Genomic DNA, 17,367 nt, shown 5'->3' on the forward strand with positions numbered 1-17,367 from the left:
ATCAGGTACCTTTATTGATGCTGTGCCCTCCCCTCTCACCCCAGCAGTGTCCCACTACTGCCAATCTCTTTCTTATAGTATTATGATAAATGTTCAGGGTCCACTTATGAGTGAGAACATGTGGTTCTCTGTTCTTTGTTTCGGTGATAGATCACTGAGTATGATAGATTCTAAATCCATCTAAGTTGCCACGAAGTCCATATGTTCGCCCTTCTTTATGGCTGCATACTATTCCATTGTGTATATGTACCACAATTTTTTTATCCAGTCCAGTTTTGATGGGCAGCACGGTTGGCTTCAGGTTTTTGTTGTTGTGAATAGTATTGCAATAAACATGCCTGTGGAGGTATCTTTTTCGTAGAATGAATTGAGTTCCTCCGGGTACATCCCCAGTAGGGAGGTTGCTGGGTCATATGGAAGGTCGACGTCTAGTTCTTTCAGAAATCGCCACACTGTTTTCCAAAGAAGTTGCACTAGTTTGCATTCCCACAAGCCACTTTAATTTTTCTTGAGAATTTGCAATGCGCTCGTATCAGGCACTTTCGCATACACCAGTTCACTTAAACTGCCGCTACTTGCATTGCTTTTCTCCTGCCTTCCCAAAGGAAGGACGTTTGTCTCTACCCGAGGACTGAGAGCCTCCGCCCCGGTCTCCCCGTCGGTGTCCCTCCGCGTCTCCGGCTGTCACCGCCAAGTCCCCAGCCATTTCCCGGAGGGCGGGGGCTCCGGGCCCCGGAGCCGCTTTCCGCCGCGTTCTATTCCTGGACGCGGGGACGCCGGCTCCACCCCGGTTGCCTAGGCGACGAGGGGCCGCGTCTCTCCGGCGAGATCATGGCGTTGTCGCGGGGGACGACTCCCGGGGGGACGACTCCCAGAACCACGCCCGAGTCGGAGGTACGCCACCCTTTCCCATTCCGGTCCTGGTTTCGGTGACCCCCGTGCGACCAGCCCCCTCGCCAGCCCCCACCCCCCGCCGGCGAGGTCCGCAGCCGAGTCCAGGCCCCTCCCTGGGGAGGCGCCCCGTGTCCCGCCTCGGCGGCTCAGCGGCTGGGGCGGGCGGCGAGGTTGGGAGCGCGTCCTCGGGTCCCGGGAGAGGCGCGGAGGTTCCAGGAGAGGCTCCGGGTCCCCGACACCGGCTTCTGCCTACTGCCCCCCAACCGGTTCCGGCTCATAGCCATGCGTTTCTACCTCGACTAAAAACTTTTTTTTTTTTTTTTTTTTTTTTTAAGAAAATAAGTGATCTCGGATCTTAAATTGAGCCAGCCCCTTTTTGAAATTGCTACTAATTCGGTAATGATCACATTTGCGATTGCTCAAAAGGTGTCTTAGAATAATAATTTCTTATTGGCAGTGGACTGATTAATGTTGGGAAGGCTGGGATTGGTGTTTCCGTTATTTTGCCATTGTTCTAAACAAATAAATACATGGTAGGAGACAGGGCAAAGGACAGAGGCTGGAAAATCGTTCTTCTGATTATGGGTTTAGTTTATCGTCAACTTGTCTTTAGGAAAGTTGTTTCATCTGAACGCCAGCGGCCTTCTGTGTAATAAAGGTTGTTATCTTCAGGTTCCTCCCACCACCAACTCTCAATAATAATAACTTTTAGGTAACTTTACTCACAAATGTAATATACTGAGTTGTTAATTAAGAACACATCTGTCACACCAGATATTACAGAAAAAAAGAAAAGGGAAAAAGAAAAACAGTTTAAATCTTCACACACACAGTATATCATATTGCTCCTAGAACAGTTTTTCTCAGGTGAATAATAATGTCATGATTAACACTGCTTTGCTTGACGTCCTTATTAGTTAGTCTAAACATTCTCTGTGCAGAAAATAAGTATTCTTCTGCAATTTTTAAGTGAGAAAACATATAGAGCCAATAATTCCATGCCTTGCTCAGAGATACGCAAGCTGTTCCCAATCCAGATCCCTCCCAAAACTAAATGCAGACCACAAAGGCATGCAGACTCATCGCGTCTTCCAAAATTAGCATGCATCAAAAGTACATTTGAATGTGATAAACTGGTTACTAAGCCTGTAACTCCCTTGTGTGATCTCTAATGTAAGTAATATAATTTCAAAAGTCTCAAAGAAAATTTTCCAATTATATTGCCATTTAAATATATGCAAAAATTTGTGAGAATGCACAGTTGTTGGTGTACTCATACGCAATAAAAAATACCATAATTTTGTTTAGGATGTAAAGAAGTGCCAGGCTTTAAAAAAAATCACTTTTGCAATGATTGAGTTAGATGAATGAGCTAGTTATAGACCTTAGATGATTATCTACCCTTTTAGGACTGTCAACTTACACATATGTTAACTTCTTGGAGGAGCAGGTATTCCCCATGACAGGCAATTTAGGATGTACTCAACCTCAGTAACAAACCGAAGAAATCAAGTTGTAGCTTGGATTCAATTAATAGTGCTCATTTACTAAGATAACACATTAATTCGCCACATGGTGGAAACTCCATTTTCTATTCTAATGAAGGCAGAGTTCCTGTAGTTCATAGTGAAGACAGTTGATCCATAGAGCTGTACCATTCATTAGAATGACAAGTCTTGTCTGCCACCCATTTCTGCTGACTGGGTGTTTCAGAGGTTAGATGGAAAAGATGGCAAGTCTCTTGTAGTCTGTTCCCAAGGCCTCTGCTTTTTAGGTAGATATTGAAAAGTTCTCAGATCAGATTCTTTCCAGTGTTGGTCTCCCAAGAACTAATCCCTTATGGTGTCATTTCTAATAAATTCTCTATCTAAATTGACTTAGCCAGTAGACCATGTAGTCAACTGAGCCAAGCAGTAGTGAAATATTTCTTTTTCTTGCCAAGTCTATCAGAAATAAAGCATAAGATTCCAATGCTATTTTCCAATAGCTTGTCTCCCATTTGTTGCTTGTGGCGAATACTTAAAATAAAAGCAATTATCCCAATCGCATAGTAGGCACTCAATAAATTATGATAACTAATTAAAATCATGGGTGGTCTGTAGCATGCCAGGAAAGATATTTGTCATAGACTAAAATCTACCAGATGAGATACTGTGAACACACAGACATAAGAGGCAGATCCAGGGAATTTTTTTTTTTTTCTTCCTGTGACATTGTCAAAGTCCGGCCTGCCAATTTTCTGAATTCAGCATCTCAGGTTGTTTACCAATATTGGAGTAAATGCCTCCTTTTAAATGGTAAGACAAACTTTTGGCAAATATCTGTATGAATGCATAAGAACAGAGAAAAATGACGAAAATCAGAAAATGTTTGCTATATATAGATCTGTAAATGAAAGGAGTTTATAAATGTATCCTTAGAATTTAGTATCATCAGAATTTAGGAGTTTATACATGTATACTTAGAATTTAGTATCATTTAGAATTTAGATCAGTCTTGTTGCAATAATTTGCTCATAAACTGACTTTTTAAAATATCCTCAAAAGTATTTGGAGAATAGAATCATTTAAGTAGTAAACTAAAAGGAATATACTTCAACTCATATCAGAGATCTACAAGAAAATGCAAATGATTGTTTCCCAATTGCTTCTTCTGAATAATATCTATTAAAGTGATACCACATCTGAATATGTGACGTTTACTCAATGCATTTGGTGTTTTATCAGGACAGAAGGACATTTGTTTTAAAGATCACTTGTTGGTCAGGCTCGGTGGCTCAGCCGTAATCCCAGCACCCTGGGAGGCCTAGACGAGTGGATTCCCTGAGCCCGTGGGTTCGAGACCCACCGGGGCAAATTGGCGAGACCTCATCTGTACAATAAAATTTTTAAAAAAATAAGCTGGGTGGAGTAGCACATGCCTATAGTTCCAGCTGCTTGGACAGCTGAGGCAGATCAATTGCTGGAGCCCAGCAGATAAATGATCAGGTTCCTGCAATATCGATATCATTCAAGAAATATTTCTTGAAATTATGCATAATTCAATGTGAATGAATATAGTGGGATCACCTAGATCAAACTGTTCAGGCATTAGGGGCAATGCAAAAACAATCACTTAAAATATCATTGAGAAAAACTAACGGACTTCAAAATGTTAGTATATGGTAGTAGTGTTTATCAGACACTTAGAACCTCTGGTAAATACTACCATGGACACGGAGATGTTGACAAACCCTTAGGCTTGTCTTTGTTCTCACTGTAGGTCTTTAGACTGACCGTCTTGTTTAAAGTCTTGCTCTTCCTCTCCCTCTGTCCTCCTTCTCAGGAGGCACAAATAAATCTTCAATGTTTTTCTAATATTTATACTTTTATTTTAATGTCAGTCTGTAACAAGTTTAGAAATAACTTTTTATGTACTGTGTATATTTGAAATGAGAATCTACACTTTTGTTGCCTTCTAGAGGTGAATCAGCAATGATGTCAGCTTTATTTACTAAATTAGCTACCTTGTCTCTTCCCGTTGACAACAGACTGATTGTTGCTATCACATCATACATAGACATTCATGGACATAAGAATGGACAGACTAGTCAGCAGAGGGGATAGAGAATCCAAAAATTTATATATTTATTTTAAATGTTATATGTGTGTGTATATATATATGTGTGTGTGTATATATATACATATATATATATATAATGTTTGGATTCTCTCACTCTTTCCACTGACACGTATGTCCATTACTGTGTCAATATCATACTATCCTATACTCAGCTTTAAAATCTATTTTGGAAAAATCTCTCTCACTATTTTTTCATTTTGAAACGTATGTATTCTTCCATAAGAACTCAAAAATTATTTGTAAAGTTCCAAAATAATCCCACTGAGATTTGGTATTCTCATTGCATTACTTTACATGTCATATGAGAAAATTTTAATTTTTTGAATTTGAAGGTTTTCAATAAATCTCTTCTATCAAGTCTTGTTTTTAAATTTTTGATGAAGTTGTATAGTTTCTTTACATAGGTCCTAAACTTTTCTTATTATATTTTTAGCCAAGTATAATTCAATCAAGTTTTTACTATTTCTATTTCTAATTAGTTTCTTATTTAGAGAAAAACTTTTGTCTTTTATATATTGATGTTATGTAGTACCATCTTACCAAACTTTTTATTAACTTTTTTTTTATTAGTACAATGTCAACTTTCTTAGGTAATCTTCAAATAAAGATTTTTAATTTTCCTCATTTCTAATGCCACATATTTCATTTTCTTTGTATTTGGTAGAACCTCTAGAGTGTGTTGAATTACAATAATTTTATGAGTTAGAATACTTTTCTAGTTTCTGGTTTTCATAAGAATAACTTTAGTGTTTCATCATTCAATATGATGTTTGCTCTTGATTTTGGCAAACCATCTTTTTCATGTTTAGCTATATTTTTTCTTATTTTACTGAGAGTTTTGCTGCTGAATTTTAGTGACTTTATTATTTATTTAAATAATCATATAATTTGTATCATTTAATTTGACATAAAATTATGTTAGAGCAATTGATGTTCTATCCTTGGATTTCTGAAATTAATCTTATTCAATCACAAGGGTAGTTTATTTTTCTGTTAGTACATTGCTGGATTCACTTTTCTAAGATAGATTTTAATTACAATATTTGCATCTAAATTGGTTAGTGATTTTGGTTTATGATTATCTTTTTTGTTAGTTCAGGGTTTATGTATACACTATGGTGGCTCCTTAAAAATGAATTACCTACAGTCTCTAATGGTTAGACTAACATAGAACTTATGTGTTATTTGATTATTATGTGAAACTTCAAGTGTAAAGCCATCTGAGCATGGTGACTTTTGAGAAAGTTGACTTCCAGTTAAGTTTATGTTTGGCCAGGTAAATTTTCTCCCTTACCCCTGGTCAATTTTAATAACTTACATTTTTTTAGGAAATCATTTTTCTCTGAATTTTCAAATGTGCTGTCACTTCATGTAGCATCTATTCATTTATTTTTTAATCACATTTGTCAAATATTTGCTTGAGTTTTTTCATTATTTTTAAAGAATCAGCTCTTGATTTTATCCATTCTTCTTTCACTTATTATTATTACTTTTTCTCCTTTCTAAAATACTGTCTTCTTATTTTCATAACAAGACTTTCTTCTTATTTTCATATCAAGACATGAGACGAGTGAGGCACCCTCCTTGGACACAGAACTTAAGGAGGTACCCCAAAACGCAGTCATCAAGATAAGTTATACATTCATGCAACACTTCAAAAAAATCAAAATTAATGCCTCAAAAATTCATGATGGATTACAGTTTTAAATTGAATCTGTACTACTGATTTTTCCTTTTGCCTCTGGCTGCAATATGGCACTGCAATACACAGCACTGCTCCATAGTTCATTTATTTTCAGACTCAAAAAAAAAAAAAAACCCTTCCAAAGTTTGGAATTTTCAGACCAGTCTAGGTTCTCTGTGACTAGGAGATTTCTATTTAGTAATCTTTGGTGAAATCTATTCTCTTTCTTTTAGTGAACACTTATTAAGAATCTTTTTTATATAAAACACTACCTGGATACAGCAATGCCCCTGGAAGCTTACATTCTACAAAGAAGACATATGTACTAATGTGAAAAGTTTAGGTGACATTAGAAGGAAAGAGAAACCAGAGAAAAGATTATCTGGCAAATAATATTAGACTTACAATTTTATTGCTCTTGGAATGACTGCTAAAATCCACCAGGTGGTGGAGTAAAATGAGTTAAACAGTGCAATTTAGCTTACATATTTCCCTAGTTGGAGATGTAATCTTACATAGAAAGCCACAATCACATATTCACATTTTTAGCCTATTTATTAATTTTCTATTATATCTTTAAGTTGTACAAACCAGAATGTATGTGTTGAAAGATTAAAGATTTTTAGCAAATTGATATCCTGTCAAATGCAAGGCAGTGTATAAACAAACAAAAAAAGAGGTCTGGTTTAAAATAGGTCCAGAAATACAATTTGAAACAAAAGAAAAAACCCAGAGGCAAACTTGCCATAAAGATGATTATCTTAAGCCTGTAATTTTTAGTAAAAAAAAGAGGCACTAATATGAGGCATCTTAGCTAGAATTATTACTGTCCAGAAGGATAAGATTATTGTATTCTCTTTCACACAGTTCTTGTGTGACCTACTTTTGTTCTGTCCAGAGATTTTTTAAATCAAATAAATTGATCTGAATGTCTGTATGATTCACTCTTCATGTATATCTTTATTCATTATTAATAATGACAGCAATCTTGTATGTATTAAAACACATAAAATGATTTTTAATATGAATTCAAATTTAGGTTCAAATGACTTGCCTTAAGTCATAAAATTAATCAGTAGTCAAACCATGATGCGATCACGCGTTCCTCTAAGTCTTGCTTTTCATCATGCTCCACTATCTAACAATGTCATCAGTTGATGAAGATGGATTTAGACAGTCAGTTAGCAACTTATGTTGACATATTAGGATCTGTGGAATTCTAAAAAGAAGTAAAAGATTGAATGACTGTCCCTGACGAATTTATAATCTAATGGGATCAACTGTACAGGAATAATGATACTTTACTGCTAATAAAAATGTTTACAACCAAAAATAGCTAAACAAATATGTAGCCATATATTATAGATCAAAATGCTACTGTATGAAAAAGCTGAGCCTACTTATTTCGAGTTATAAGTATCTGAGTGCCTACTAGGTACGAGGTATTATATTAGGTACTAAAATATTATTTTCTTCATGAATTTATTATCTAATAATATGACCTAGTTTAGGTTAATTTGCCCATCCTAGCTTACAAAAAGATGACTAATAAAGTAGCATATTTTGTTATTAAACTAGATTTTGAAAAATACAAATATAACATAATAACCTAACATTAACTTACATATATTAAGTTTGGTACGATAACTAATAAGTGTTAGCTTTGAGATTCTTCTACTCTTGGAAGAATTTGGCATGTTATCTGGTAAACTATAGTAAAGCATGTCCTTTATGCTCTTATTTAGTGGAACACATTCAATAGCTCAATAACTGTTTGTTGAATTGAAAAACATTTGTCCTCTTTTCATCCAAAATCACAATCCTTGATATTCTTGTAGCTGCTGCTGTCTTACCTCTATTTCTTAATCTCCTCCTCTATCTCCCATTCACAGTTCTTTCCTTCATTCTCTGTCTTTGGGCAATCTCATCCCTTCTCATACTTGCTGTTGACTCCTAAACCAACATCTTTAAACTTGAGCGTTCACTCTAGCATCTTTAATTAGTCTCTAAACATTTTTTCCTTGCTATGAGTATTGCACCTTAAACTCAACCACCAAAATCAAACTCATCATCTTGCCTTTTTAAACTAGCATCATCTTCTAACACTCCTACTTCTCTTGATATAATAAGGATACCATGTACAGTTACGCAGTTTGTACTCTAACGAAAAGCACTTAGCTGAGGGTGAGTGGGAGCTAAAACTAGACTCTATTCACATGCAATATATTTAGGTACAGGGTTGCATAAAACTTAGGCAAGGTTTTTTAGCACTTTCTCCATCCAAAAAAGATGTCTTTGTCTGACTCATCCAGAGGTGGCATATGTATTATTAGTATTACCATCTTTTTCTCCAAGTCACCTATTTCAGAAACTCAGAATCTCCATTCTCTTTTTTTAGTCACCTATAACATGATTGCATTCACCCATTTCTTTTCATCCACCCTACCAGGAGGCCAGAGCAGCCCAGTATTCATCCCTGAGCTACTCTAACAGCTTCTTCTGTTAACTCTTCCTCTGTGTTCTTTCTCTGTTTCTGTCTTTCCTTCACCCTGCTACAGATTACCCCTCCATACAGCACAGTGTTATCCTGTCATTTCACTGCCAAGAATCTTCATGGACTCCCTATTGCCTGTATTATTAAGAACAAACTCTTCAACCAGTCATTCTTCAATCAGCCAGGGTCTAAAATATTTATGGTCCCACACACAATATCCTTCATCTTGTAAGCACTCAGTAAATATTTATTGAATCAGTAAATTTCAGATCTCCCATAATATGTTCCCAGTGCCCATTCCCACCTAAGTGCATACCCTGATGCCATTATGAACTACTTGATGTTTATAAAACTGGTTTCTAACCTTTCTGTCTTCATAACCTTGATGTTGCTGATTCATTCACTCGGGGCATTATCCACACCTAACCCACAAAATCTATTCCTGAAACTCTTTTCCATCGACTTTCCTTGTTCTCTCCCTGGTCTTTGTCCTTCCTTTTATACTGAATGCCACATTTATTATGGTGCTCTTATCACATTCTCTTCGTGTTTTAAAGTCACTCTTGATTTGTTCCTTCCACCACATGTTAAGTTTCTTGAGGTTATCCAGTCTTTCTTGCTTGCATTTGGCCCTTTTTGAACTCCAAATATATTGAGGAATATATAGACATTCAATCAATATTTGTTGAACTGAAACCATCACCCAGTTTTACACATGACCCAAAGGTCGATTGACTAGCTATTTGACTTTTCAGGGGAAAGGTACCATCACATAAAAATGGAAAAGAAAAATGATTATCTCAAAGATTGCTGTTTTAAAATTATTTTCCTGGAAACAGCTAGACTCTAAAGAAGAATAATTTTTGATATAATTGTGTTTAATATTTAAAACAAATGATTGAAATAACTCATTACATTTTTTTTTGGTAGAGAGATGCCGAATTCCAAGAGCATGAAAAGATTCTGTCTCCAGATTTCCTTTCAGTTGCCCAAATCACTGATTTGTTAACAGAGGACGTCAATGGTGTTCAAGAGTAAGCACTTTGATGATACAGTCAAATATAGAACAGTTATAGTTCTGCATTTATAAATGATTGTGATTTTGCATTTATAAATGATCATGATATTTTATCACATATTTAAACTTTTAAAAAATATTTGTTATTAAATTGGGCATCAAAGTATATACATAGACTCTGGAACACAAAAATTCTCAAATAACTGATTCTTTTTACTGCTCAGCAGTCTTCCTTATGGGAGAAGTTTGTTGCAAACCAACTTGTTAATATTAGCCATGAGTAGGGCTTTATTGTAAAAAACAGCCTCTAACATATGCCATCATCTACTTATTTTCTCTTTCATTCATATAACTGTCAATATGCACAGGAACCTAAAAGGCCTTCTGCCTCATCATAAGAAGAGTAAATTGTGTTTTCTTAATAGCAATGATCAATATATTTCATTATTTTGGAAATCTTGAACATTAGCCATCCACCTGTGCTTCCAAAGTTCTCTGATTGTATATATTTTGCTTAAAGATGTGAATATAGCTGAATTTATGGGCAATAGTTCTATTTTATTTACATCTCATTCTTTAGACCATTTATTTATATAGTAGATCATTATTTAGAATTTTTGTCAGCAATATTGAAGAACATAATTTCCTTAAAAGGTGTTTATAGTAATCACCCATTAAAAAAAACTTTCTCACTTTAGAAGACGTCTCGATTGGCCATCTTATGTGGAGAGTAGGAATGATGTCACATGCTGGACTGTAGTGTCCTGGTATCAAGTCTCTGCAGGACAGTCTCAGGACACTGGCAGGGTGTTATGGGCCATAACCAACAAAGAGAAAATGATTCTGTTAGTGATTATCATTGACAAATCTTACAAATGTTATAGAATAAGGATGTCCTACTACTGAGAAGGAAATATGACACATGTACTGGCTGAAAGAGAAATCTGAGAAGGGAAGGCTTTTCCCAAGATGTCTTTCACCACCAGCACTTGCAACTCTGCTAGATATAGAAATCTAGGAGCAATCTCTTCAGGTCCCCTCCCACTGTGGGAGCTTTTCTGTCCTCTCAATAAATCCTGCTTTCTAAAAAAAAAAAAAAGGAAAGAAAGAAATGATGATCTATGATTCGGCCATACCACTTACTATCTGCATCTTTACAAGTTTAGTGAATTTAAAATTTCACAGATTTTAAATGAGTATCTCCTAACAATTTTACCCTCTTTATAGAAATTAATGTTCATTGGGAATTCTGATTCCTAGTGTGAGATTTGCTAAGTATTCGTTGCATTAATTCCATTGATTATTATTAAGTAAAATATTATTTTCCATGTCCAGGTAACCCCAATGTCATTGGTCATTGCAATACTAAACAATAGGTATTTAATCCTAGGCAAAATAATACAATGCAAATAACAGATATTGTATTAAATGTTCAATAAAAGGTGTTATGTAATAGAAATAGTATTAAATAAAGGACGTTGTTGTAAACAAATACTATTTAGAATTATTTCTTTCCACATTGTAAGCTGTGCTGTGTGTTGTGCTTTGTGTGACAATATTTTTTTTTAATTATTGACTTTCTTTTATTGTTAAATACCTAAATTTTGAAAATACTTTAAATCTTTCAGTGGTGAGTCCTAGGCCAAAGTAAATGATACAGAAAATGCTGTAGAAATTAGCAATGTAAAAACAGTCAGGTTCATAGCAAACAGGTTGACCTTTTTAGACTATCCCATTAATATAGAAATCACCTAATGTAACCTCAAATTTAACATCATCTTTGGATAAATAACATCACTTTTATGTTAGGAGCCATTTTTTTGCAAAGAAATTTTCCTGAGATTCTTCATATGATTTTTGAACCAGTGATCCTGAAATATTTGCAATCACTCACTTTCATTTTAAAATAGCATTATTATAAATGGGGGCTATATGCTTTTCAAGATGACAGAAATATAATTGAAGTATCCTGTCACCAAGTGACAGAAGTATGTGAAAATCGTAGAGTGGACAAAGTTATAAAACTATTTAAATAAATTGTAAGAAATCAGCAAAAAAATTAAAAATTGTTCTCCATAAAAGCAGCCAACCAAATGAAACATTAAAGTATCATTAAAACATATTTCTCAAGTATTCTTTAAGTAGTTTGATGTCTGAGTACGCCTCATAATCTCTTAGTTGCTTTCAATAGTTAGTATTTTAAAGTAACACTGACTTTATTTACATATCCATCCTAAATTTTTTTAAAAGAATGAGGACTAAATTGGAAATAACTATAAAACAGAAAAATAACACTGAGCCATCTTTAATAACCTTGCTGTAATTGGGTCTCCATAAGTTATTTGGCTCTTGCCTTAAGGCTTATTTCTGCATGTCATCATATTTAAGAAGTAAAATGCAATCCAGTTTCAAGAACATGCAAGAATAATAAAATATTTTTACTGAAATTCTTGATGAGACAAAGTAGACAGGTGCATCACCTATCATCACTATAGCAAAACTTTCTGAAACACAATGAAGCCTCTTTTCCCCCCTACATTTTCTCATGCTATAGTTGTGGCTATTGTGTCCCTCTCCCCTTCCATCCCTCCTTTTCCCCTGAGAAAAGGTTTACATGTTTGCTGGTAAAACACATGGAAACTTTGCATTCAAACTGCAGTATCTTGCTCCAAATGCCCCCGCTCCCCGACATAGTCTCCGCTGGAATGAAATGACTGAACAAAGAATGGAACTGATAAATACTTAACCCTGTAGTACAAGTTAAAGGGGAACATTCAAACAGTGCTATGGGAAGTAGTGGAGAGTGGGAGCAAGTGGGGAAGCAAAGGTGAAGGAAGATCAAAGAAATTTCGCCATAATATTCTTAGGCAAGTAACTGCTTTCATTCAAACACAACTACACATTAAAAAAACAAAATAAAAAACAAAAAACATATGCAAATATTCAGGCTGAATATCTAATTAAAAATACATAGCATGCAGATGGCAGATGAAGAGTACACTGAGAAAGAAAACTAACTGCTAGAAACAGAAGGAAATGTTAGGTAAAAGCTGATGATTAAAGAGGGTATTAATTTCACAAAACAAGACATTAAAGACGAGATGACAAAATATGCAGATATGAAACTTGCAGAATGAAGACAAGGAACCAAGGATAAAGAATGAAACCAATGTAGAATTTACCTTGCTGAAAATCAAGTCAGTAATGTAGAAGACAAATTTAAGAAAGGTTACATAAAGTGCAGAATAAAGCAATTAGAATGTGTTAGAATATACATTCAACATAGTGAATAAAAAATAATATATACTTCATAAAATAAAAGCTTTGATTTTAAATATTTTAGTAGAATAAAACTTCATATATTGTCCTATCTCTGGGATAAAGGAGGAAACCTGCAGAGGAAAATAATCAAGCTGTTCTCCGACTTTTCTTTAGCAGCATGAAGCAGCAGAAATCAGTAGTGACAGCAAAATTTAGGAAGTCAAAAGAATGTACTTGTAAAATATAATACTAATTTGAGTTGTTTAGTTAAACTGGCAACAAAATATTGCAATATATGGAATAACTCAGAACATATCATGGTATCTTTGTGGTCTTATTGAAAAATACACCTCACCAGCATCCCTTCCTGATAAAAACCCTCAAACACCTAGGTATAGAAGGAGCATACCTCAAAATAGTAAGCACCATCAACAGTAAACCCAAAGCTAGTATATTGCTAAATGGACAGAAACTGGAAGCATTTCCCCTGAAAACCATAACAGACAAGGATGCCTACTCTCACATCTCTTGTTCAATATTGTGTTGGAAGTCCTAGCTAGAGCAATTAGACAAGAGAATGAAATCAGGGGTATCCAAATAGGAAAAGAGGAAGTTCAGTTATTCATCTTTGCTGATGATATGATCCTATACCACGAAAATCCAAGAGAATCTGTCAAAAACCTGCTTGCACTGATAAAGGACTTTGGCAGTGTCTCAGGATACAAAATAAATGTGCAAAAGACAGTCTCATTCTTATACACCAGCAACAAGCAGGAAGAAAACCAAATAAAGGGCACAATCCCATTCACAATAGCCACAAACACACACAAAAAGAAATACCTCGGCATCTCCCTAACCAGAGAAGTGAAAGACCTTTACAATGAAAACTACAAAACACTGCTCAAAGAAATCCAAGAAGACACAAACAAATGGAAAAATATTCCATGCTCATGGATAGGAAGAATCAACGTTGTTAAGATGTCCATCCTACCAAAGGCAATCTAAAGAATCAAAGCAATACCTGATAAATTACCAACTTCATTCTTCTCAGACCCGGAAATGACAATACAGAAATTCATATGGAAACACTAATGACCATGGATAGCCAAAATAATCATTAGCAAAAGAAACAAAGCAGGAGGTATCAAACTTCCAGACTACTTCAAACTTTATTATACGGCTACAGTAATCAAAACAGCTTGATACTGGTACAAGATCAGGGATATAGAACAATGGAACAGGATAAAGATTTCGGAAACAAACCTTCAATTTCTCAACCATCTCATCTTTGACAAAGTCTCCAACAACACTGGGGAGAGGAAAATCTGTTCAGTAAATGGTACTGGGAAAACTGACTGATCACATGCAGAAGATTGAAGCAGTACTCCTATCTATCACCATACACAAAAATTCACTCCAAATGGACCCTCAAATTATAAGAATCTTAGAAAATGCAGGAGATGCCCTTATGGAAATTGGAATTGGCAACCATTTTCTGACCAAAATCTCAAGTGCCCATGCTATAAGAGGTAAGATAGACAAGTGGGACATTATCAAACTAAAAAGCTTCTTTTACAAAGCAAAATAAACCATCAAGAGAGCAGGGAGACAGCACAGCGATATAAAACTCAAGGAAGAGATAATAGTTTAAAGGTTATGACATTATATGTGTGTGTGTGTGTGTGTGTGTGTGTGTGTGTGTGTGTGTGTGTGTGTATTTGAGTTGGAGTTTCACTCTGCCATCCAGGCTAGAGTGCAGTGGCATGCTCATGGCCATCCCATCATTGACATGCTAGGTCTAGGTGATCCCTCCACCTCAGCCTTCTAAGTAGCCGGAACTAGAGGCGTGTGCTACCATGCCCAGTTAATTTTTTGATTCATTGTAGAGAAGAGATCTTGCCAAGTTGCCTAGTCTGTTCTCGAGCCCATGTGGTCAGGCAATCCCCTCACCTAGCCCTCCCAAAGTGCTGGGAACAAATATTTTTAAAAGAGTAGAAAAGGAATTTGAGGTAAAATATATATGTCACCCAAGAGGAAAATGACACCGCTGAGAAAGCTCTAGGCGACATACAAGACAGTAATGAGAGAAGTATCCAAATTGAAAAGGAAATAGATTTGAAATATTTTTGAAGGTTAACAAGAAAATATAACTCTAGGAAAAAAATGAACAAGACATATATAATTGGAATTTTTTTAAAAAAAGAGAAAATATTTAAAAATTTAGTTCCAGAACATTTTCAGAAATAAAAGAAAGCTAATTTTATAAATGAAAAAAGACTTTGAACTGCAGAGGGAAAAAAAAATACTGTAAAGTTACTATACATTAAAGAAAGAAGAAGGAAAAATGAGGAGGAGAAGGAGGAATAAGAAGAAAGAGACAAAAACGTGTGAATGCTCTCTCTCTCTCTCTCTCTGTGTGTGTGTGTCTCTCTTTCTCTGTTTTTCTTGTGAATGTCATTTTGATCTAATGAATCTTGAGTATTTCAGATTATGGGTATTATAGGATCTCCATTCAAGAAAATATCTGTTTTCAAAACTTTGACTAGGAACTGTTCAATGTGCAATCTGATTGAATGTCTGGATTTTTCTTTTTGTTACAGAAAACTAAGAACATTTTTGAATTTCCAAAATCTTGAAACTTGTTTAAAGGATGCCATTCTACTAGATTATTATGTATCTGGATTTCTATGGGCTAGAGGAATGGACTTTTCTATTATTCAATATTCAAAATTTATGACTTTACTAGATATGTTACTTCACAATCTTAAAAGTAAGTATATTATTGTTTTTGGGTTTTTTTTTTTTTAGAAAAGGAAATTTAGTTTATCATTTTAATTAATTTCTAAGCAAAAATTTGTGATTTTATTGCAATTTCCTTAATAAAAATATGGATTTTCTTCCTGATTATTACACAAATTTAGTTCATATCTTCATTGGCTTGTAAAACCTCAAATAATACTTAACAAGTTTAAAGTTCTCTTAATAATAAATTTGCCAAAACTATGATTGTTTCATTTAAAAATCTTTTCAGTGCCATCCCCCTTCTAAATATTTGAGGACTCTGTGATATTTTTGTAACTTTTCTGTAAATCTAAAATTATGTTGAAGCTAAAAGTTTATTCATAGGTATTAATCTATCCCTAGAATGGAATACTATGCAGCAATAAAAATGAAAAAATGAAGAAACTGGCTATTTATTATATGGGAGATTATATATTGTTACTGAATAAACCAAGGCACAGAACCATGTGTTTTTATTTATAAAATAAACAAAAATTTATACATTTTATTGGTATATACACATAGAAATGCTAAAATAATACAGCAGAAAACTAATAATAAAAATTACCCGTGGGAATGGGTAGGGAGAACTGGACATGTGAGCAGTAAAGACTGGAGAAACTCTTTTCACAATATTTCTTCTTTTTTTTTTATTTAATCAATGTTTTTTTATTATGGTTTTGTGGGGTACAGTTAAGGGTTAGGTGTACAATTAGGTTTCATTCAGGTACCCTGTTGATAAGAGGTGTTTTCCTATCCCCAGGCAGATATTTGCTACTGTTAATCCCATCCCCCTCCCCCCCATAGTTTCCCAGTACCGTCAGTCATTTTCTTATAGTATTACATTGGATGTTCAAGGTCCATTATATGAGTGAGAACATGTGATACTCGGATCTTTGTTTCTGTGAGAGGTCACTCAGTATTATAGACTCTAGTTCCATCCAGGTTGCTGCGAAATTCATGATTTTGTTTTCTTTATGGCTGCGTAGTATTCCATCGAGTATATGTACCACATTTTTTAATCCAGTCCTCTTTTGATGGGCAACATGGTTGTTTCCAGGTTCTTGCTATTGTGAACAATGCTGCAATAAACATACGTGTGCAGATATCTTTTTTATAGAGTGATTTGAGTTCTTCAGGGTATATTCCCAGTAGGGGGATTGCAGGGTCATGTGGAAGGTCGCTTTTTAGAGCTTTTAGGAATCGCCACACTGCTTTCCACAAAGGTTGTACGAGTTTACACTCCCACCAACAGTGTAGAAGTGTTCCCTTTTCACGACACGCTCTCCAGCAGCTGTTATTTTTTCAGTTGCTGATAATTGCCATTCTGACTGGAGTTAGGTGGTATCTCAGTGTGGTTTTGATTTGCATCTCCCTGATGATTAGTGAGGTTGAGCATTTCTTCATGTGTTTGTTGGCCGCTCGGATGTCTTCTTTTGTGAAGTGTCTGTTCATATCTTTTGCCCATTTTATAATGGGGTTGTTTGTATTCTTCTTTTCGGTACGTTTCAGTTCCTTGTAGATCAGGGATGTTAAGCCTTTGTCAGACCTAGAGTTGGCACATACTTTTTCCAAGTCTGTAGCTGTCTCCCTGCTCTCTTGATGGTTTCTTTG

General features: G+C 35.1%; 1 protein-coding gene across 2 annotated transcripts in view; it reads left to right on the plus strand.

Moving 5' to 3' along the window:
- The first annotated feature begins 830 nt into the window (after nucleotides 1-830).
- CUNH10orf107 (chromosome unknown C10orf107 homolog) overlaps nucleotides 831-17,367 on the plus strand; it is a 102,037-nt gene continuing 85,500 nt past the window's right edge. Inside the window, exons 1-3 of one of the 2 annotated variants that reach the window (XM_021710373.1) lie at nucleotides 832-894; nucleotides 9,624-9,727; nucleotides 15,573-15,742. In XM_021710373.1, coding sequence (XP_021566048.1) covers nucleotides 832-894; nucleotides 9,624-9,727; nucleotides 15,573-15,742 — 337 coding nt within the window. Of the gene's footprint in view, nucleotides 895-9,623; nucleotides 9,728-15,572; nucleotides 15,743-17,367 lie in introns of both variants that reach the window. The other variant, XM_008053859.2, reaches the window with a different exon arrangement.

The sequence above is a fragment of the Carlito syrichta genome, unplaced genomic scaffold (assembly GCF_000164805.1).
Source record: "Carlito syrichta isolate Samal-C Ts95f unplaced genomic scaffold, Tarsius_syrichta-2.0.1 Scaffold288766, whole genome shotgun sequence".
Classification (NCBI taxonomy): domain Eukaryota; kingdom Metazoa; phylum Chordata; class Mammalia; order Primates; family Tarsiidae; genus Carlito; species Carlito syrichta.